At 35.9% G+C, this 24,224-nt stretch overlaps 1 protein-coding gene across 1 annotated transcript in view; it reads left to right on the forward strand.

Annotated features, from left to right (window-relative positions):
* The window catches only part of LOC139691101 (discoidin domain-containing receptor 2-like), a 283,388-nt gene extending 259,383 nt beyond the window's left edge, over positions 1-24,005 (forward strand). The window contains exons 4-8 of the mRNA XM_071588869.1: positions 7,639-7,786; positions 8,884-9,063; positions 22,342-22,481; positions 23,317-23,524; positions 23,986-24,005. Coding sequence (XP_071444970.1) covers positions 7,639-7,786; positions 8,884-9,063; positions 22,342-22,481; positions 23,317-23,524; positions 23,986-24,005 — 696 coding nt within the window. The remainder of the gene's footprint in view (positions 1-7,638; positions 7,787-8,883; positions 9,064-22,341; positions 22,482-23,316; positions 23,525-23,985) is intronic.
* The last annotated feature ends 219 nt before the right edge of the window (positions 24,006-24,224 follow it).

The raw sequence follows: 24,224 nt of genomic DNA on the forward strand, positions 1-24,224 counted from the left end.
TTCGAAAAATACCTATAATATGAGCACCACTATTATTGGAATAAAGTTTAACCTAGCTGTATCTCTTCATAGGCTGAGATCTTATTAAGTTTTCTTTTTTGTCTTCGCATTAATTATGAAAAATTACATGATAAATTGTTGTAAAATTTCTCGCTTGCGAAAGGAGCAAAAACTGTTTAAGTAGATTCCACTCCTCTTGCAATTTTTTTATTTACCACACCATGGTTTCGAACGCATAGCATAATTATCATGAATAATGATTCTTTTTTGTCAGAACTATTGTCAAGGAATAAAGTAATTTTAGATGATTTTACAGTTACTATTATTTCTTGCCAAAATGAAAAACGTTCTAAATCTTGGTAAAATTTAGTTACTAAGTCTTGATGAAATTCGGTAACCAATATTTATAATCTGCATGATACAATTGAATAGAATACAGCATCATGGTATAAATCAAAAAAAATATTAATAAATCTCTGATTTGCGTCTAGTATTTCTAATAATTACGTCATATGCCTTATGATGAAAGTACCACTTTTGAATACCTTTTTAATTTTTCAACTGAATATTATAATCTTAAAGCCGTCACACATCAGCATATTGATATTGATCTTGCTCAAATCCTGTAATCTTATCTTTGAATCATGCAGCGGGCTCACAATCCATTTACCTTCTAACTCCCCACTCGCGTTTCTTCTTACTCAGCAGTCAACCGAGCGTTCTTATTGCTTCAAAGGCGCGGCCACCGTGCTGCACCTGTTCTTTCCCTAAGTGCCAATATCAAAACTGCATGGCCGGAACCGCCTGACGGCCCCTTCATCGGGATTCCATGACGCTCCTGGCCGTGCCGCCTTTAACTCCATTTTCCTCACTTAGTATTCCGTCAGATGTCATCTCATCCGCTCGTGGAACTTGTGTAACCACTCAATTCAAAAGGTTATCAATCCTATTCATGACTTTTGTCACCAAAATTATTGATAATTCAAAGTTACTCGGAAATTCCTAGAATAAATGTCACAATCCACTAATGATAAAACACTTTCAAATATGTTGCGTCCATCGCCTGATACTAAATCATTGTTTTGATCAGAAATAATTATTATAAGCGTAATTATTTTTTAATGATTTTGGTACAAGTATAAAATATTTTTCCCTGTAATGTACTCACATGTGTGATAAGCCGCTTTGTTGTTTGTGTAATGAATTAACGTGGATAGGTGTATTGATAAGCATTCATAAAAGAAGCCAATCGTTTTAATTCCATTATGAAAGATCCGCTTAGAGGAAAACAAAATTTTATCCACTTCTAACTCAAATTTTCTCAGACCTTTTGATGAGCGTTATAACTATTTGCTACGTGGGTAACAATGTCACGGATTAAAAAAAATTATCGAGTTAGATTTCTGCGCAAATGGAAAAAACCTAGTGTAAGTCGGTAGGGGAAATACTTCTAATGCATCCCAGCAGTAAAGTAGTCCAAGTTTTTAGGCTGATCAGTATAATAACTTAGAGCCTGCACCCACCTGCTGAGAGGTTACGAATTCAAGTACCAGCTCACATTTCAATGCGGTATCATTCGTGTATATCGGTCTCTCGGATTTTTAGAAATGAATATGATTCCAATATCATATATTGGGTTTCTATGTGGTACAAGGGTCACTCAAAATTTATGCCCGATTAATGAGAAATAAAAAAAAATATGATTCAATGGCAAAACTAATAGCCTATAGTAAAATAAAGCTTAGATAACACTACGTGCGAAAAAGCGTCCACGCCCCAAACGGATATTCAAGACCAGTGAATAGGCGTTACCCGTCTTACTTAAAGGACCTGAAGGGCTTGCTTAAATTCCTATTTTCTTCGATTTTTTTCGTTAAGAATTCTAAGAATAGTTTATGCTAATGACCATAGCCATTACATTAATTCATGCAGTAATGTATCCAAATTATCGCACTGAGGCGAAAAGAATATAAAAGATATTAGTTTTGTGTAGCTTACTGGCTAATGGAATAGCCAAGCCGATTTATTACTAAGTTGCACAGAAATTCCACTCCAATTTCCAGAAAATTGAATATCCTGGTTATGAAAAAAAAGGAAATTACAATTTTCTTTGTCATCTGCGGATTCCAAAGTCGTGCAAGAAACATGGGTAAACAAATTGGGACGACGAATCTCACAAAAGATATATATTCTCGCCGAACGGATTTTATCCGATAATTCTAGACATAATTTCTAAAATGAATCGGTTTTTGATTATCGAGTGTTTATCGGATGTCTCCATCAAGATAGGTCGGTTTTAGGGAAAGATTAAAATTTACTGCGTATATTTTTCTCTTTCTGTGGGAAGTTCATCCAGGGAAAAAATAATTGCGACCTTCTTTTACGAGGCGTGGGTTTTTTCGTCTCCGCCTTTTGCCACTTCCGCTGCGTCAATTTTTACGGAATCTCTTTTGTTATAATCCTTTCCTGTCTTCTTTTCGGTGCTTGATTTGCACTTCATAGACAAGAACGAAGTGAAGAGATATGGAAGGGGAGGAAACGAGAGCGTTTCCGCTTAACCCAGCCACCCTTCCCGCCCCCACTTTCCCAACCCTTCGGTCCCTAAGGGTAAAAGGGTTCGGGAACCATTGAGGTCGCGTTTTATATTCTGTCGGCGCCGTGAGGCTTTTCCGCTACCCTCCAGGGGTATGTAGCTACTCCGTACACACCCCCTTCACCATACACGTCAAACCATGCACGAATACACACTGTCGTCAGCACTTGGGGAATTATTCTTTTTCCATTGTAGCCGCAACGCCTCAGATTAAAGAACTTCTGGGAGGGTTACAAAAAGGGTCCCTTTTTGTAAATTCTGATCCCTTGTCTTGCTTTGTGTGCGTTTTCGTAAGAGATTTATTTAGAAAAACAGTGTCTAATATATTTCTAAACTCCAGTGTGCCCTACCTTTCGTCCAAGCTTGACTATAGTGAATATTTGTCTTGCCACAAGCTTAGCGAAATTTCTCAATTTAGAGGATATACAGGGTGTATTATAAAATGAATAAGCTAACGAAGGAAGCGACTTCTTAAATATACTTGGCACAGGACTCGCTTATCGCTCACCGTGTGCATACAGGGCAAGACAGAAAATAATTGAATAAAATCAATATTTAACCACTTTATCTGTGAAATTCATAAAACATTTATTTACTTTTTCCCATTATTTTCCTTGCCGTAAACTGAAATATATGTTAAGTTACTCCCGATTACTTGTGGCTCAGGGAAAGTAGAAACTACTTTTGATTTGATGAGGGTTATTTTTATTCAAATTTATTGGGCAACTTGGGCAATTTATTGGGAACTTACGTCAAAGTATACAATTGTTAGCGGTATTGACCTGGTTGTTTTAATGAAGTGTATCATCTTGTATGGCCAATAATTTTAAAAATATCCCTTTACCTATGCAAATTAAAATAAATATTTTATTTATGCAATATTAGTAATGCTGTAAAAGAGTTGAAACTTCTAAAAAAATTTCCCAGGTCACCATAACTTGGATGACAGATTTATAGCTGTAGAGCATTTACAGTATGTCTATAAAGACATAATTGAGACGAAGTACATCCTTTGTTGAAACTTAAGAATATTTCCTGTAATAAAAAGTGAAACTGCTTTTTTTAATAAACGAGTATGCAATCAAGTAGTAGCCATCAATGGCAGTGGCCATTCGGTAGTAGCAGTAATATTACTTATTGTAAAGATTACCCTTTGGAGCTGGAACAAAAGTTGTATGAATCTGGGGCCAATGAGTGAATAAATATTGATGCAGCACTAAATATGTCTAATGGATGAACAATTTATGAAATTTATTTTTAGTGCAATCACCCTATTAGTTTGTGGTTTAATCACAGAAAAATGGGCTTGGTATAACATAAAAAAAGTCATTTTTGAAGTAGAGATGTTTTCACTCTGTATTACTAGAGGTTCACACACGCACGCACGAGCGTGCGCGCACATACACACACACACATACACATTTCTTATGAGGTAAATCTCCATTTAATTTCGCATTTTAAGTGGTGAAACGTTTGGAATACATTTCCAAAAACGACGTAAATAATAATAAGCGAGATATAGCGGTCTGCATTTCGGTACAAATTTGTACTTAAAACTAGTTATAATCGCAATTCAAAACGATGAGATCTCAAAAAATACTGAATACTCTTTGTACTTTCATCTTATTCAGAAATTGTGTGATGCATTTGAAAGAAATGTAGGCCTTAAAAAATCACTGTTGAGCGTTCAACAGTTTTCATCCAAGCAGTAACGCATCAAATTACCCACCGATTTCCATGAAATGAAGCAATCAGTGATTAATGAACTGAGTGATCGTTGTTTCGTCATACACCTTAATGAGTATGTTACCAATGGAATTAAAAAGAGGAATTTTTATTTAATTCATGTTACTTAGCTGACAGGCCATTGTTCCGTTTCGATTTAATGGAAGACATTGGATAGCATTTCTGTTTTAAAAATAATGCTCTATAAGAGTAAATCTGAACTTCTTTTTAGATTTACAGATATATAACATTAATTCGCAAAGTCTAGCTTTTTAAAACCTCCTAATATTTTTCCTTTGAAATATGGATAAAGTCAGGGTAGGGAAACTCAGATTATAATTATGTAATAAAGGCAATAAACTTGTCTTATTGTATACTGATACACATCAAATAATTTGGTAATGCGGGATAACGCACTTGATCAATCAAGTGCACATGCTGTTGTTGCACTTGATTGACTACTATTTAAAACATATCGTACTTTTCTGTTCGGTTTGTAGCATTCATCTGGGATAATTCTTGACATGTAAATCCCAAGGAGGATGTTGGAAAGTTTTGCTCATACGCATGGATAATATTTTTAAAGCAACACTGTGAAATTTAAAATAAATGTCCCGTATTTCGTAACCCATAATTTTTTTACCGCAAATATAATAAGTTGTATGTTTTCCACTTATCTAAAAGTATTGAAAGTGGCTGTCATTTCGTCATACATAATTATTATGTCCACGTCATATTCTCAGCTAACGATAATGACTACCAGTCTTGCACTTAATGAGTCCTTGTACCATACTTATTTTTTTCATGAAGCGAAATTAGTAATGTTAGTTTGAAATTATAATACCATAAAAGTTTCATTTATTTTTGAATAAATTGACTATCATTTGTGCAATATGCAATTAAGAAAAAAATTTTAAGTGACATAACCATAGTGCAGCATCTTTGTTCTGCGTTTGCATAGCCTTTAGAAGTGGACCAATTTTCTTTTGTAGCCAGTGAGCCTCACGATAAAAAAATACAGTGCCCGAGGGATATAACATGTAACTAGAGGCAATAATTGTAATAGCTAAACTTGAAATATTAGTCCAGTGACATTGTTTTGAATGGATCGAAAAGTCGAGAGGGACATCTTCTTTAAGAGGGTTTTAGTATTTTTAGAGAGACTTAATCCATAACTCACGAAATTGGGTATTATTGAATCACGGACCGGAAAGCCTAAGAGAGGTTTGGGTTCAGTACGGATTTTGTTTGCTACATTGGACGCATTTTATGGGAGGTGGATTTTCATTTTCTCCCCCATTAAAATTAATGGGGGAGAAGGTGCTGACATATGCTAGGATAAGTTATGAAAATAAAAACTACTAGGCTATATTTTAAAGCAATATTATTATAACGTTTGTACAAGGGAAATTTTGTGGTTTCTGTAGCTTCATTCAGTGTTGCTTAGAATGCAACTGCCATTACAAACGATTTATGTATATATCGTTAAATAAAATAATTTACCAGTTCAATAGATATGATATACGTATGTACACATAGCAATATGTTATGTCTAGTTAGAAAACTGAAAGTAACACAGAAGTGAAACTGAGGCGTATAGCCTGAAAAGATAATGACGGAAAATTCACCCGTTGAATGTCACCAGTTTCAAACCATATCGATCCATATCCCTTTCATGAAAGCAGTGTTATTTAGCACACGAATTTCGTCCATTCCGATGTCAATCTTCCTCCCAGTAATGTTTAGTTCCTTTCAAAAGGTGTTTTGTGCTCCCATCCATTGAAAGACTCATCTGCTCTCAGGATCCTCCGACGGGGATTATGAGCTTCACAAGAGTGAGTGAATATTGCTTGTTTAAGGGCCGAATGTTCGTCCTCTTTGCCCTTTATCAATACGTCACCACGTTATTTATAAGCATCCGAATAAGCCGGCTGACTGCACGCCGGATTCGGCGGATTCAAGTCCCGTGATCATATTTAAAAAACATCGCACAGTCCTTATCTGCCTCTGTGTATCATTGTTTATCGCACAATCACGCAGCTGCATTTTTTTAATCTTTCTCTTTTATATCATCCTCGCCCTCAGGGACTGCGTCGGTTACCGATTATTTTCCCAAAACACCGAGGAAGAGAGATGTAATCATGCCGACTCATGCGCTTTGTTATTTTTTGACGTTTTTAAATAGGCCCATTATTGCGTTATTTTTTTACTCTTGTAATCTCCACTTGCATGAAAATCACAATTTTTTTCTGATGAAATAAGTGATCGAAACTAACACAGGTCAATTGTCGTTCGTCTATTTCGACGGTGCCGTGCCGCACTTATTCAGTTGACGGAGCGAGACAATGTCGCTCTACCTTCCCGCATCCACCAGCTCGGATGATACTTTCCAAGGAGTGCCTTTGAACCATGTTTACTCATAAAAAATTTATCTTCATTAATTGTACCTTCATGCATCTTTTTTCATATTTGATGCTCCATTAAAGAGATTATTGTTCGAATTCCTTCATAAAAAGATATTCCTATGGAGAATTTGAACTGTTTCTAAATTTTTAACCGCGATTTACCTGGGGAGGCATTTCATTTAGTAGGAAAATTTATGTTCATATTTTATATTAAGATTTTTTCAAGGCCTTTTATTTGTTTTAATAAATAATTTTTGGCCTTGGTAGCAATATATTTGTTTTTTACAGGTTTCTTGTTTATTAATAAGTTGTAAAATACAACTACCTTTGACATATTTGTGTGCAATTATTTTTAATACATGTTCAGTGAAGCATTAAATATATTGGTACCACTTACATTTTTCTCTTTAATATGGCACACTAAATGATAGACACCAATACATGTTCAGTATCTGCATGTATTTCATTGGTAGATAAACATTTTACACAATAATATCTCCAATTGTCGATTAAATACGAATTAGCTTATGGTTTTTCGTGGGGGTATTAATTAAGTAATGCTCATTCAATAACTATGTTATCTTATGTAATTTATTTAGTCATTTTGATATTTTAATCATGGTACGAGGTTATTTGGAGATTCTTGTAGATGCTTCGTCTTTTAGTGATATTTTAGGTAAGATGGGTGATTTTGTATTACCTAATTTAGGAGTAAAATAAGAAGTGACCCTCCACAAAAGGTTGTGAGAGTATTAGAGTGTAAACTAAAATTCATTTTTCGGAAACGAAATAAGAATATTTTCATTTCTAGTGGCAGTGTACCATGTTTTCTGATGTCGTAGAATTTTAGAACGAATCTCGCTTCCAGTTTAAGCCATGCACCGCTGTTTCATATCGGTTTATATTTTCCCACAGCTGTTGCCGGGAAACACCGACACCTATTCCGTCGTTGAGCAAGTGCTGGACCCTCCAATTTTAGCCACCAGAATCCGCTTCGTTCCATACAGCTTGCACCTGCGCACGGTTTGCATGCGGGCAGAACTGATTGGATGCCGATGGCTTGGTGAGTATGTTACCAACAAATGCATAATATTTCTTTGTTCTTTGAAATAATCAAGGATACTGATAAATGTTTGTAGCAAAACTCAACTCAAAATTCAACATGTATTGACTAAATTCAATTTTGCCGTGAGTTGAGAGATTTTTCTTTCGTAATGCAATAAATATTAGTAGAGTTGTTGGTTTAAGAGCTTGGATTTATTTGGGGCAGTTTTTTTTTAATCCGTTAAGAAAAATGAAAAGTTTCATAAGTAAAACTGGGGAGTCACATTTAGATCTACTGCTTTTAAGAAAATACGAAATTTACTATTAATAATTTACTTCCTTCCCTTTATTGAGTATAAATGCAACTACAGTAAATTTGATTGCAAAAGCCGTTACCTGAGCGTATATTTAAATCATTGGTCAGTGGCGATCTTGTTTTAAAAAACGCAAACCGCGATACAAAAATAAATACAGTATTTGTTAAAAAAACAAGACACTGACGGAATATCATTAATTTTGTAAGAGAACTGGCGAGAATTGCGCAGTTACGAGGGGAATGCTGCTGGCGGGAGTCAAAGAAAATATAGTTTGATAACGATCGGAAGGAATGGAAGAGACCGGAGTAAAGTCGTACGCTCACCTATATCAAAATGGATTTACTTCCAGTGTGAAGTAATTGAGGGATTAAATGTTTTTAAAAAGGATAATCTAAATATAATTCGAGGTTGCCGATTTCTTTTTCTTAAAACATTTCCATGATGGAACACAATTATCCTTTCTTACTTGATATTTAACCTGGTGAAAAATATTTACAATCCATTTGACACGTTAAAACGAGTTCAATATCATTCGTATTTTGCCGTTCGGACATAGGTTTAGAATTTCCTAAGGTCGCCCATCCTAGTAAGGAAGTGGCTTTCGAATTAGGAAGCCACCATAGCGGGCTTGCTTTATTCCTCCGACAGTGCAATGGAAAGGGGTTTCCAACTCTTGAAGAACATTTTTTGCATGCTATTGCCCTGGAATAGAGAATACTAGGTGAGGTTATGTAGTAAAAAATAGTCTCTTGGTGGCATTCATCAAGGACTAAATTCCCATTCTCTTATCTTCCGACAGAAGGACTCCTGAGTTACGCCATGCCCCAGGGAGTGCAGCGAGGTTCCGGCATCGACCTCACGGACCGCACGTACGACGGCCGGGAGGAGGGAGGCCGGCTGTTGGGTGGCCTGGGACAGCTGGTGGATGGACAGAAGGGGGTGGATAACTTCAGGCTGGACGTCCGCGGTTACGGGAAAGGTGAGCGGAGGAGAGGAGGGCAGAGGGCAAATGCCCCCGAGGAAGGAAGCCAGGCATCGTCCCTATCCCTCTTCATTGCCGCTATTTCGTTATCTGTACCGCTTCTTCGCCCCCGTTCCCCATGCCAAGTTTCTTGCGAGCCGTCAGTTGACGCCACCGTGTTGCACTCCCCGCCCACATCAAGTTTCTCCCATCTTTCTTGCTCTCGCTGACCCTTGCGTCTTGATGGGGAGCCTTTAGTGGTCGAGATTGCACCACAACCGAGACTCTCGCATACATTTGACCATGATTTTCCGTGACCTTACATGGGTTTAGTCGAGTAGTGGATTATGTCTATTATAAAGCTAAGGGCACGAGAAATGTCAATGCAATTGCATTAAAAGCGTGCCATCTTCTTTGATTGATGACAGGAAATTTTGGATTAAATAGTAATGCATAAAAAAATCCATGACATTAAGTTAATTTTCAGTTAAAGTTAACCTTGTTTTTATCATCATTAACATTCGTGCCATATTCACTCGTTCTAAAATTCGAAGCAGATGATGAAAATACCGTTTAATATATTTCTGAATGCATTATTTTCTGAGGCAGGAATTTATTAAAAAGTGAGTAGCAATGTAGTCAGTTGTACGTTTTTCTATGAAGTGTTAGTTGTTACAGCTCTTATTAGATGCTATTTCTATTAAGATTGAAGGACCCATGCTTAATAGCCACTCCAATCTTTGTAAACTAAATGAATTCATTGAATCAGGCTTAATATGTTGGTACTATATGGGTGTATTTCTAATGGGTAGAGATTTTATGAACCCTTCACTGGATAAGTAATGTTTTATTCTGCTTGAGTTTATAAAGTTATTTTCATCGCCGATTGAAAAATTATTCCTTTCGGTAAATAATTCTCCGAATGTTTCACCGAAGTTTTATTATAGTAAATATAGTTATTGGAAGTTTTATTTTTCTTCAATTTGCTTCACCTAACTACAAAGATAGTACTCCCTCTGTATTAAAATCCAAGGTTTTAGCTGATTAATTATTGTTCCATCTTATTAGGAATTTATTCAATAAGAATAAATGACAACACTTAAGAAATAATACAATGGAATTAAATATGGTAATGCATTATTACCAAAAATTAAGTACGGGCACACTCATTAAAACTTAAGGGATTTAAACCACGAATCAACACTTCATTTGATCAGCTTAAGTATGCATGACTCATTCTAAAAGTAATATTGGTATTATAATAAGAGTTTATTGTCAAATATTAATTTGATATTTTCCCTATAATCAATTTGGTAACAGCAAGCTATATTTGATAAAATAAATTAAATGCGATACTTTGATCAACTAAAATGCCCGTACTTTAAGTATATTGGTATTATTTTCCTGGGCAGCATGAATGTAGTTTAAAGCTATATAGTTATTAAATTATGTTTACATTAAAAAATACTTTTGAGTAGCTATTTTTAAAATAATGTCTTTTCTCACGCATTTGAATCTTACGTATAGTTTTTCGAAAGCTTTCGCATTGCTGGGATTTTAGGAGTGATTTTATCGTCTATATTACATTTTATGAAATAACGTTGTAATGGAAAACTAATTATACAAAATCTCAGGTAAATTTTTGAATTTCTATGCAATTTTTCAGGAGTTGAGAAATACAAACGATTTCATGAAGCATCGAACGAATTCATAAAATTATATTTTTCATTTTTTAAGTCAGTGGATCGTAAAATAATGATCAATTTGGTAGATATTTTCCTAAAATTAATTGTATACCTTTCCCCATACCGAAATATTTACATTCATTGCAAGAGAAATTCTTTGACAGAAAACAGCTCATTATCTGTTTAAACCGCTAACGACCTGAAAAATGTGATATATCCCTTCATAAAAATGACTCATTTATAGAAATACTAGTTGATTCTCATCATAAATGTACAGATGTCAAAGTTGGCGTAATGGGTCAGTGAAATGGGCAATTGAAATCACACCGGAATTGAATACAAAAAGATATCTGAAAATGAAATAATGCCAATTGTTATTCCAATTTGGCACTGAGTAGTCATCCTTTAAAATGATTAAAATACCTCCTTTTCATGAAGCAATAACAATTGTTGTTCCTGAAACCGTATAGGCATCCTTTGAAATCATCGATCTCCCTCATGTATGGCTATATTGAAGAAATTCTGTTCACATATCTGCCCGCAAATAAATTGGCAGATGGAATAGTATTAAGCAACAATGTCGAGTACGTTTCAAGCCAAGGTTGATAGAAGGGATGTAAGACATTTCAACTCAGCCATTCAGCGTATAAGGAGAGCATAGAGAAAGATTTATACATGCTTTAGTGGAGTTGAATAAGAATTTAGATTGATACGTAGATACCTCCTCTGTCCTCAAAGAAAATTCCGTCTTGGTCCCCCTAAAACCTTCCGACTGTGTTGTCGAAGAACTTCTAAAGATCCTATCCCCCTTTGTGACGAGTCGACGAGGCGAGCTTGAGAGGAGTCAGTGGAGAGATTGGGAGACGAAGGAAGATTGGGAATGGCGGGTAAAGGGATGAAGTTTTCGGACAAATATCATCCCGCCCGCGGAAAGTTTGGTCTGGGTCGGGGTTTTGTGTGGCCTGAGCGGGCGAAAAGGGTGGCAGTCCCTGGGAGATTACCGCGATTCAAAGGGCAGGCCTCAAAAATAGAAGGAGACTCTTAGTATGTGGAGAGAATTATTGTGGAAGGAGAAGGGAATTGGAAAATGACCCTGTTTACTGTTAATCTGTGCTTAATATGGACGCTGTCCATGGCAGTGGAAACGGAACTGTGTCTTAGCGGAGATATTTTTATTACATATGTGTTGGTAATTTCGTTTAACTGTGAAGTTTTTAGTAATTTTTAAAAATATTCATTAAAATACTGCTTAACTTTACATCTTTGTCAATTTAATACACCATATATGCTTGAATCCATAATTCAATGGGATTGCTATGCGTTTAGAAATCCATTTTGATAATACAAAGACTAGAATAGATAATAATATAAAATTTGTACGTATTGCATATTTATTTGTATTTTATCCATTTTGTATATTTCTTTATCACGATGGACAAATTCATCCCTGTAACACTCTTTAGGTTAGGTTTTGGGTAAAACGATTTTTAGAAAATATATTTTAGTTTTTATAAATCCAAAAATTTAACTGTAGGTTAACGTTTGAAATATTTTAAGAAGTGTTTTTTACACATGTACTCGCAATGTAGCGAGTTCAGCGCCAACACGGCTGGATACAGGTGAAAGGCGTAAGGATTTTCACAAATACTCTTTAAGCATAAATACGTGTTTTGATCGACTATCGGCTCGATCGTTTATCGGCTATATCACGGAGAATGTTCGATGTAATTGTGTTATTGTTAAGACAGCGATGTAAGATGCTCTCACACAAAGCTTTATCTTTATCAATTAAAGCATTATGTAATTGCACAATGCAAATGGTAAATGTGTTTAAGTAATGGTGCGCTCAATGTGCGTGGTATGTAACAATGAACTGAACACATCCCGGTAAACGTGTCTTGTGATTCACACGGGTCGGTTAGTCAATTTAAGACTGAGAAATTCATTTCATTGATTCGGAGAAGAAAATGTGAAATTTATTTCCATAATATGGTATGGTTTGAGGTATAGACAAACTCATGTGTGTCTAAATATTGTCCTTTAAGTTGCCATGAGGGCGTGTAGCAGGGGAGTTTATCATTTTTATTGCTAATGTTTCTTATAGATAAATAATTCGTTGATCTCAGAATTTACTTTGGACCGCATTCTCAAACACCCTTAGGGTTTAGAAAACTCAAATGTAGTATGATAACATAGTGGAGTAATTTAAACGGGATAAAAGTGAGAATAGCATTCAAATGAAACAATGTAATCTAGAAACGAAGTACACGGGATTACAAAAAAGGGAATCTATTTTGTCTTTCGGCCGTAAAGTCGTAACCGAAGTCTTATGGTACTACCTGCATACGCAAATGATTCAAGGAATTATGTTGTCCTCTCGGGCTTCTCTGCAAATTTTAGGATCAACTTAAACCGTGTTACCTTATGTAACCTGCATTTGTTATCCTTACTCTATAATAATTTTAAAAGTATGTCCGTATTCTGCCGTAATAAACTCGATTTTGCATCTCGCTGCAGTGAATTTTAGTGTGTACATAGAGGCGATTGCGAGGCAGTTTAGCTGCTGAAAATTTCATGTGTTACCGACTCTCCTCAAAGTCTTAAGAGCTTTACATTGATATAAATGGTTATGTATAGAAATGATAAGAAAGTAATGGCTTTAAAAGACCTTAATAAATGATATAATAAACCTTAGTATATAAGATTCGGTACAATACGCCTACGTTACCGTTAAATGAGTTATCGAGTGCATTCGTTGCTTGACGAGCGGAACAAAAGGAATTATATTCAATTATGGGTGAAGATGGTCTTTTAAAACATTTATGCGAGAATAAATTGAGAAGTCTGAAATAATTTTATAATTGAAAGGAAAAAATGTGGCCTTTTGTTCCCCTCAGCGTAAAATTCAGGCCCATGTGCTACTGAAAATTTTTCACCTTGGTCTTAATAAATGATTACCCAAGTGAATTATCGTGGGCACAAAAGTAAACAAATATAAAGAGATATTCATATTTTGATACAAATGTTTGCATTTTAGGTGTGTGTTATAATTTTAAAAGTATATTTTTGAGGTAATTTTATGCTATACAATTACAAAGAATGGTATTATTTGGTAAATGAGAACCCAGTAGCTGTGGTCTATCATTCTACGTTGCATAACGAAAGCTGAGAGAAGACTATTAGCGATGAAAACTTTGTTTTGAGGGGTTATGAAAATTAAATGGACCCTCCATACTGCTAATGAACTGTTCCTTCGAATTACTGATCAGGGGATTTATCGAGGACAAATCAAGCGTATGATGTGGGAATTATTTCTCAAAATTTTTGAAACCTTTATTAAAGGCCTACAGAATAATATCAGGATTCATTTCCTGAAGCAAGTATTTTAAGAATACAGCTAAAGCAAATATGATACAGTAAAGAGTTTGGAAGGGATACGATTGAACATTAGCTGTCTAAAATAGCCTCGAATCGGTAATACGAGAAGATTATTAGTTATTTACCCTATTTCGAGGGCTAAAGCATGTTTCCGTATCTTTTTAATAGCACTTGAAGGTGAGATTTTTTAATGTGTAGTTTCCTCTTGTAAAATAAATAGTTAAAGTATTGCTGAATTGGCCAAAAGCCTTTTCTCACAAATTCATTTTTTTAAGTGACTGCAGTATGAATTACACTCGATTAAATTTTAAATTTAGCCCAAATTCTACGATCTTAATCAATGTAATAACTGATTATTGATATCACAGAAACCTATTACTTGATATGCTAGGTGTAGATTAGTTAGTGTAAGGATGAAAAAGGCTGAAATCCTTTTCTTGCAATCATTTGCCGTATTTTACTTTCGTTATAAATCTCAAGAAAAACGATCGGCGAGTTTTGGGATTTTTTTATTAAACGTAGGAATAACTTCTAATGTTTGAGGTAGCTTTCCGTGTGGAAGATTTTAAATTATAATTCCGCATATTGCTTTCTGGGAGTTTATTTCATTATTTATATTCTGGGGTTAATTATGGATTCAAAATCGCTAAAATAAATGTGCTAATTAATATAAATTCTTATGATTGTACATTCAATATTAATGATAACTTGGAATTGTTTATTCATTAAAACATATGAAAGTGAACGTGGAGGAATATTAATGTCATCATGACTGTTTCCAATTTTACGGTAGAACAACTAATATAATAAAAAAATACCTGGTTTTGAATGGCATTTCTATTATCATTGATAGTTCTCTAAGCTATGATGGAGAAGGCCATAGAAAGGGCAAGTTCATTTATTTTCTTTTGACTTTCGCTACCTAACGAAATACTACTCAGTCTCAGAAAATTATATTGCAATGTGACCTGACCGTGTTCCATGCGATTGCGCTGTGATTTCCTCGCTGAAAATCTGTGTGCATAAAAAAATTGTTGGAAATACATCTTTGTCGCGTAAGTATCTTTTCTTTGGGCCTGTTTAGGAAATTTATCGCCGTTTAAAGTCATACCCATGCCATATTTGTAGTAACTGATGACCGTATTTCATTATTTGCCGAAGTTAAATGATGTAAAATCTTGAGCTGACCTCGAAATAAGACTTTTTTAAGGTATGTTTGATACCAGCAGCATTTTGAGCGACTTTATCGCTTGCGGTTGTCGGTGTCATACTGGACCGGAGACGACACAAAATATGCGGAAAATCAGTTGGGTGGCGAGAGTGATAGAATTTATATTGCTGCTTAGCGACTCCCTTTAAAAAAATTGCAATTTAAAAAAAAAGTAAGTGGCCGTATTTAGGATTGTAAAGATGACTTTTTTCCATGGCACATCCTCCAGAAACTTTTCCCTTTTGATTCGGAAAATATCGCTTTTAAAGAGAGGCAGATGTCGTAAAGAATCATTTTACTGCTCCTTCACTCCCGCTCTCACTGCTCGCCTCCTTTTTATCTCTTTTTTCTATTCCTCCTTTCCTTTATCTTCAGTTTCCGTCTACTATTACTACTGCACACTACACTTTCCAAGAAAGTGGTAATAAATAAGTAAAACTTGGGACTTTACATTCACACAATAGATTTTCTTTGGTACCAGAGTGTGGACTCCTCCGGCAATGAAACTCTTACGAGAGTGGGAAGAAGGGAGGGATAGAGGTATGAGCGTGTATGCATAAAAAATGAGACTCTTCCCCGAGTATTTACGTACGTGTGTGATCGTCTCTTTTTCCTCTACTACTTACAGATTCTTCATTTTCTTGGTAGGCCGAACTACGGCCTTCCCTCCCGAAAGCTCAGACCCAACTACACTCTCGTTTCCTTTTCCGTCCGTCGATTTCACGTGGTTTTATTAGCTCTCAAGCTCCCACTGCTACCTTTCCTCCACCGCCACATTCATTTCTCCCGTCTCTGTATTCCTTATCCTTCACCCTCCTTGGAGTAATCAAAACTCAAGTTTCCCACTCTGTTGGACTTGCCTGCATTTACATTTATATAGACGGATGCGTCCAGCAGCGAACGAAGCCGAATCTTCGATGCTGCTCTTCCCGTAGAAGCCAATTATTTATTTCTCTTATTTTTCCATAGTTTCTTGGTTTATGAACATGAGTTTATGAAAATCCACGAAAATGGAAACGGAAAGACATAGAAAAAAAAATATAGTTGATGTTGGGTCTAGGAGGATCCCGGTGATATTACTGCATCTCTTACGTTTTTACATGGCGATGTAGGGATGGAAAAGTTTTTCTTCTGTCAAAATGCTAACTTAAAATGTTTTCGACCTGAATCTGATCAATTTATCAGGGAAAAATAAAGGGTCAATTGAATTTTAGCATATTTTCGAAAATTATTCATTCAATTTTGTTGCATAAAATTTGTTAAGAGGATTAGTATAAGGTGACTGGAAAAAATTGTCAACAGAATATGTTTTCTAATATTTTCCCCAGGAAAAAATCGCCAAATTAAAATTTTTAAGCACCCTGAATATTAATTTAATAATTGGTTTATTGGTTTTTGTAAATCTTTTTTTTACCTAGATAAAGTAATCTTCCACTCTATTAAAAATTGCAATTTTGTGTGTTCTCCGGGGGTGGAGGTAACGGGATGAAAATTCGAATGGTACCGCGTGCTTGCCCATAAGACTAACCTTGTTAGTTTGGCAATCAGTAGTATTGATTTCTCGGTAGAGGAACTTGCATTAACTTAATTGGAGGGTTATCTTGACGGCTTTTGGTATGTGTTAGAATATTTGTTAGCTTCACATCAGCTATTCATAAGCTCAGCTATCAAATTTGGATGTGAATTTGTCTCTCCTCGATTTGCGCAACCTATTAAAAAAAAACCGCTCAGGTTAATGTCGGCGCATCGACATGCATGCAGTGCTGCCTTGCATGAAAAATAAAGCTACTTTTAAATAATAAAACTGTGACGTCATCGTTATTTTGTTGACGTTGTTTGCGCATGAAGGGTATGGTGGTGGCACATGGCTTATCACAATATTTATTGTAGGAAGACGCGTTGTTTTGTGAATAAGCTCGTGATACATTGATGGTTGTGAATTTTTCGTCTGCATTAATGCTATAGATTTTGTATGGTATCCTGGTATTGTATTATAAACTAATTTAAAGAAAGTACTTGATAACCTTATCCAATGTTTAAAATTATGTGAACTACGCACGTTAGTAAGTAAGTATTTCTAATAAAAATTATTAATATGATGACACCATATTTTTCTTTGATCATGGTGACAAAGAAATATTTCAACGAAAAACTTCCTTCCCTTTTTGAACTAATTTCTACGTCCTACTTGTTAATGAAATTATTAAATTTTATTTTTTCTACTTTAGATACGGAAATCAAGTCAATTATTGATAGATGTGTAATCATCTATATTTTATCTGGGTTTTAGACTACATTCGAAGTTAATCATTTGGTGGAGGACCTTTTATTAACGAATATTAATTTGCTTGTATCATTTTTATTGTTTTCAGCGGGATTGCTTTAGCTATGTGACTAATTTTATATAATTAAATATTCAGATTCATGGATAACCTCAAGGACCGTTTTCTTGTTTGATTCAGTTAAGCTGCTGAATCTCGATTAACGTATGTGTTCCAAAGTACTATGTTCGGTTTGTCAATGGGGCAATCCATGAGACCAATCAGGCTGCCTCATCCTTTCAATCCTGTTTAACAATCCCCTTTCCCTACTGCAAGGCCTTGTATCGACGGCTCTTAAATCCAATCCAAATCCCTTTCCTTTTTTACTCCAGGCCGATTCTCTCTCTATCTCTCTTTCACTCACGTCTTCTACCATACCCTCCCCAATCCCGCCTGCCAAACTCAATCAAAATTTTCCTTAAATTATTTTTCTTCGCCAAGGGCATTCCCTCTCCGCTTCTCTCGACCCTCAGGATGAAGGAGAGCAGAAATGGGGCGTTTCATTTTACGATATTTTCTTGTTTTCTTACGGTCCGCCCCGCTTGCTCCCGCTTCCCAGCGGCTTCCCTCCCACCCCCTCTTTCCTGCTCGCTCGTCCACCCCATCTCCTACTCCTCTCCCCTCGGCGTGTGTGGACACATTCCCTTTGAACCTTGGGCTCTGTTCTTCGAAACCAAACCACCCTCTCGTTCCACCGACCAAGGGGTGGGTTTAGGTATCCCATTGCCCTCACGCTGCCTCTGCTCTCCACGACCCTCAGTGAACCCCTTTCCGTAACCTTCTAGTGCCGCCCCTCCTGTCGATGCATGGAGCATCTCGGCTGACAATGGCCGCGTTTAATATTTCTTCCTCAAATATATTATTCATTAGTTTATTTAAACTATCACTGATGGCAAAAATAAAAAAAATATTATGCTTGTATCAAATTGTACTTAATAAGTTAAGAAATATATTTATACTGGGAGTATACTGTACATTTGAATTTTCGTATATCAGATATGTATTATAACAAACTTTGTATAGTTTAAACTGCCGAGAGTTTCTCGATGATTTTCGTTTCATTATTAGACACACCTGGATTAAGGCATTACAGAGTGATATTCCAGATCGGACCCTGGGAAAAAAGTTTTGTATCATGACTTAGTGCCTTCCATCTCCCTCGCGACTAGTGATTGACTTTTGTGTGTTCTTCCTCATATAAATGCAAGAGTAAAGTGGCAAAATGAAATCATCGCAGACAATGACAAGAAGCTAAGTTGGATCACATTACTTGAAGAACTAAAAAAATCACGATATTTTTTAGAATAAGATGAAATAATATGTGGTAAAATTATTAAATGGAATGGAGGAAAAATAATAGGTCAAAAGAAGCACGCTTTATCGTAGAAATGAAGTGGTTCTAAGGTAGCCGCCTCGGTGTGTCTTGGTGTATTATGTCCCATTTTCCTTTCAAGACAGATTCTCCCGATCGAAACTTCGTCCGGCTGCGTGCCCCTCCCTCGCTCACCTACGCACCCTGACCCAGACCGCACCCCCTTTTCCTTAGATTTCCCTCATCCTTCCTTTCCTCTCTTCTTTACTCTTGTGCAGACTTATCCCCAGCCGTCTACTTCCCTTCGGGTACACTCCCTCCTTCCATTTGCCCCTCCTCCTACACTCCCTAGATATTGTGGGGAGGAGGGAGCGGCATGGTCTGGCTCGATTTGGAAATGCCACTGGGAAATACGGCCTGGACATACATAATTTCATTTCGACCACGTGGGGAAACTGAAGAAAGCAGGGGAGGGGCTGGGAAAGATTGCCCAGGGATCTTGCTCGGCGCCCAAAGTATGTATTGTTCCGTCGACGAACCAAAAGAGCGTATGTTGAAAGGCAAGGAACGAAGTATTCCCTCCTCCTTTGTGTGAACGGTTATTCATTTATTACATGTTTATATTGATAGGAGTGTGTGGTATTAAATTCGTGGTACAGCGTACATTTTTAGTTTTCGCATAGTAATTTAATTATAAATAAAATGATGGCCAACATTAATGGTTATTTAACATAAACCTGTAATTTTTATTAGACAAGTAATTAGAGTACCATTATTTGTGTTAATTTGAATTTACATGATTTAATATATTTTAATTTGTATTTATATTAATTTTTTATTTTGTGTTATTTATGTGCATGGTGAAGATTGTCTGTAAATGTCTTTTGCTTTGAAATGTCTATTGTAAAGCCAGAATTGACCGCTGTCAATTTAGAATTGACTAGCTTAGCAGGAACAGGAGCTTAATACATTTTTATTTATTTTTGATTTGTACTTCTCAATTTATACCATTATTGTACATACCAAATGTCTCTGGTATTAAAATGTAATATTTTACACGATAATCAAAAAGTTTCCCCACTTAAAACAATGTAGGAATATCGCCATAGCGATATCTGCTGAAATCAAATTTCGTCTCAGCATATTTGTTAGCAGTTAGTTGTTTGTTTGTCAGCATTAACAAGCGTTGGACGCTAATTAAAAAGTATGGTATAGATAACTTGTAATAGAGATTGTTTACTATAGATAACCTTAAGTATCACTCATTTTTCTGACTTTATTCCAACTCACAGGTTTTAAGAACATTCATCCCTTTGATCTGTCAATGCTTTAAACTTTTTACCTATCTCCAAACCAGCAACTTATTTGCATTCAAATCATTTGCTTTCTCCTCCTTTTGCCATTCTTATTCTTTCCTTACTTTCTTTGTGCCGTTTTTGAATTCATTCTCGTTTCTTTTACAGATCTCATATGCAAGCCTTTCTTACCTTCCTCCTATTTAGCTGCATACATCTTCAATCACATATGCACGGTCGTCCTTCAAAAAACAATAAATCGTATTATTTTTCAATGTACTGTTTTTTCTTTCCTCTTACTTTATGTTTCACGCTAAAGATATCAACTTTGAACTTCCAGCCGTGGGTAAGCTCTTTCAGGGTAGTTATTTGATCAATGAACAAGAAAGTCTTGGTACTCGGCATGTGGGATATTCTTTCGACAGTGCCGGTTCATGTAATCGTGGTAATGGACCAGAATGTCTCGTGTCCTGGTTTTCGTAAGGTGGAGCATTTTCTGTCGTCTCTCGTTCGTTACATCGGATCCCAACGGGCTCGACTCCACCCTTTTGAGGACTGAGGTTGGTGGGTTTGAGACCGAAGTAAATATAGAGCCATGTTAGGTCGGTCTGCTGTAAACGCTCAGATAATGCACGAGAAGTAGGTTATGTAGCGCAGTTGGAATTCTCAATGCGGCAAGATATAGGTGAAAAATGGTAGCTCTTTAATTTTTCCTTAACTTTAATGCAACACTCTAAATTTTGCTTCGGATTAGTAATACGTTTTCTGATTCTTTTATCAAAAGTTATTGGCGTGAAAATATTATGGTGTCCATAGGTTTATGTAAAAACTGTAGAAAAATTTTTAGTGTGTCCTCTGTGAGCATATATATCCCGTTGATGCTTTCCTTTTCTTTACAAATAAGTCGGTAAACGTTAAGCATTGAACGATCTTTCGGTGATTAAATAACCATTTCGTAATCAGTTCACCCGTATGCCCTAAAGAACTTGACTTCTTATACGGTTTAGAATCTTTAATATACTAAACTCCACGTTTAATATATGTTTTATACATTCCATAATACCGTTTATTTAATCGGAGTTAAAATATGAAATAGTATTAGTAAGTAATATGGAAGGTGACCGATAGCTAAGGTCATTTACACCAATATATGGATAACTTGGTAGGGGATAGAATATTCGGAGTATAAAGGAAATATGGAGAGTAACCCTGGGTTAGAATTACCCTTCCCTTAATGATGGGCTCCAAGGGGTCCTTTATTTAATATCCCGTCCGATGGGCTGCGTACTCCCCTTAAGCACCCTAAGTAGGGATCGGGGTAACACTTCTTCGTATAATTCTGCCACCTCCCGGATTCGAACTCAGTCCCCTCTAGGTAGGAAGCCAGTTCATAAGCTATCGCACCATTTCAATCTTCGAGCATGAAATAAAAACACCTTTTTCAGTAAATTCGTATCCTGCAATAATTCCTAGTGTTTTCCCTAGGTCTTGGATAATTTAAATTAATTGAACGTCAGACAAAGCGCATGCAATGATACAGTAGGCTGGTGAGTGCATAAAGGGATATTGATAAACTAGTCAATTTATACCTATGATATCGGCACTACAAATTGGCGACCGATCAAATAAAAGGAAAACATGGCTACAAATGAGATCTCAATCTCTGGCTCTAAATTACTTAAATATACTTGTATTTCACCAGATAAGGTAAATGGCAAGGTTATTCTATAGGTTATGATGGAGAGTGTACTCTTGTATTTGTTGTGTTCACCATTCCAAGAAAGCAATTGGTGCCCTCAATTTCTCCATTTAATGAAATTATTGTTATTCCCTTGTTAAATTTTGGTGGCTTATGTAGAAAATATATTTTACCTAATTCATATTGACGTTTTTGAGCTGACTAAACTTTTCATTAGGTGATCCTTTATCCATATCTTGTTGTAATGTTTGTATGAAATTAGTTCTGATAAAAAACTTTTTTTCCCAAAAGTCTTCCTTGTTTTTCGAATGGTCGACTTCTTTTTCGTCTTTCCGTTTTATGTGTTCCTCTCGAAGTCTCATAACCGCAAGCCGTTCGTTTTGTTCTCTCCTGCAGGTTACGAGTGGGTTGGTTGGCGGAACGATACCGGCGGCTTCCCTGGCAGACCTGTGGAATTGATTTTTGAATTCGACCGCGTGCGCAACTTCTCCTCTATGTACCTCCACACGAACAATCTTCACACCAAAGAAGTGCAGGCAAGTACCTATCTATCTCCCTACTCAAACACTACCCGAATTCTCATACAAATATACTATACGTGAACAATGAAAACAAATACCCCGAGGTGAGCTTTGGTTTACGGCATGATAAGCAAACTCAAAAGAAAATTCCTTTTTCTTGTATGTTTAAAAATGAAATTCCTTAAGAAATAGCAACAATTTAAGGGGGTGGTTATCATGCCCTTTTTCTTTACTCTCGGGAGCCTCCATTGGATGCAAAAATATTTTTTAAATCGCATTAAATTTTTGTTTTTCGGAATATCATTATATCTAGCGCAATTCAAAACACATCTTCGTCATCGAATGTTCCTACTCATTCTTATTCTCATTATTATCATCGAATGATCCTAGCCATTCTTCCTACTGCTTGCCTAAAGCACTGAGTTGTATCAAAATGACTCTTTGTCAACATCTTTACTTACATGAGCATGAACTAACTAAACGTTGTGAAAATATTCCTAGAATAATATCTTTAATATATTCTAGCGTCTGCTAATCAAATTCTAAGGTATTAAAACAGTTTGGCAGGCGTTCGGGTGCGTCTACATTTGGCATAAATTATTGCATTGTTATTTTCTCAAAATATCCATCCTGATATATGTCCAGTTATTAATTATGTTTACATGCATAAATTGAATATCTATTATATCTGCCCAGCTTTTAAGTGAGGTTTAATGGAATACAAATTTTGGTCCTTTGAAGAATAACCATATCGGCTGTTCCCTAACCAACTATTCCGGGAATATCTCCCTGACCAATGTTTCAGGAGTGCATCCTCTTCACGTTTAACCTCTTCGTCTTCTCTTTACAGGTATTTTCGCACGCAAAAGTGTATTTCAGCATAGGAGGTCGCCAGTTCACTGGTGAACCCGTCTTCTTCTCTTATATGCCCGATCTCATCATGGAGGCTGCTCGAAATGTCACCATAAAAATGCACAATCGAGTGGGGAGGTTCGTCAAACTGCAGCTCTACTTTGCCTCCAAATGGATTATGATCAGTGAAGTTTCATTCGATTCCGGTGAGTTCCTTTAAACTTTTAAACTAATTAAATACATTATTATTTAAGCAGTACGCCCGAAGTGGTGATGCATGCACCTCATAGCTAGTAATAGCGCTTTTCATAGCGCGGTCCAGGTCCTAAATTAGGTCGTAAATAATTTTTTTTCTGTGGAAAAGCCAAGTGGTTTAATTTTAAGTTCAATAGTTGTACCCTAACAGATTATGTAAAGTAGATTTTGGGTAGATATGGCCTCAGCTTTCGGAAGAAAAAAATCGATTTTCTCTTAAATTTTCAAAAATATTTCTTTTTATTTAAAGATTACAGCTCGGAGCAAAGCAAATTACAACAACTTAATTGTATTTAAATCCCTAGTAAATTGGAATTTGTTTTTAATGTATTTTATGATGAATTTGACCGATTAAGTTTATGTTGCAAAGAAGACTGGATTGTGATGATAATTTATACAAATTCATTTCTAGTTTTCCAGGATGGTCATTGAAGTTTTTTGTATCGGACATAACTGAAATATCTCTTTGCGAATTTTGAAATACTGTCTTTTTTCACATTGGAGCGAGTATTTGAAATATTATTTCCTCATTTTTATTGAATAAATTACTCTGTGGATGTAATTTTCTGACTTTGGGGTATCCTATGGGCCAAGGAGTAAAAAAATAACATTTTCTTAAGATCTCATGGGAATTGTGAAAGGAGCCTGAAG

The sequence above is a fragment of the Hetaerina americana genome, unplaced genomic scaffold, assembly GCF_022747635.1.
Source record: "Hetaerina americana unplaced genomic scaffold, ioHetAmer1.1.p SCAF_3, whole genome shotgun sequence".
NCBI lineage: Eukaryota > Metazoa > Arthropoda > Insecta > Odonata > Calopterygidae > Hetaerina > Hetaerina americana.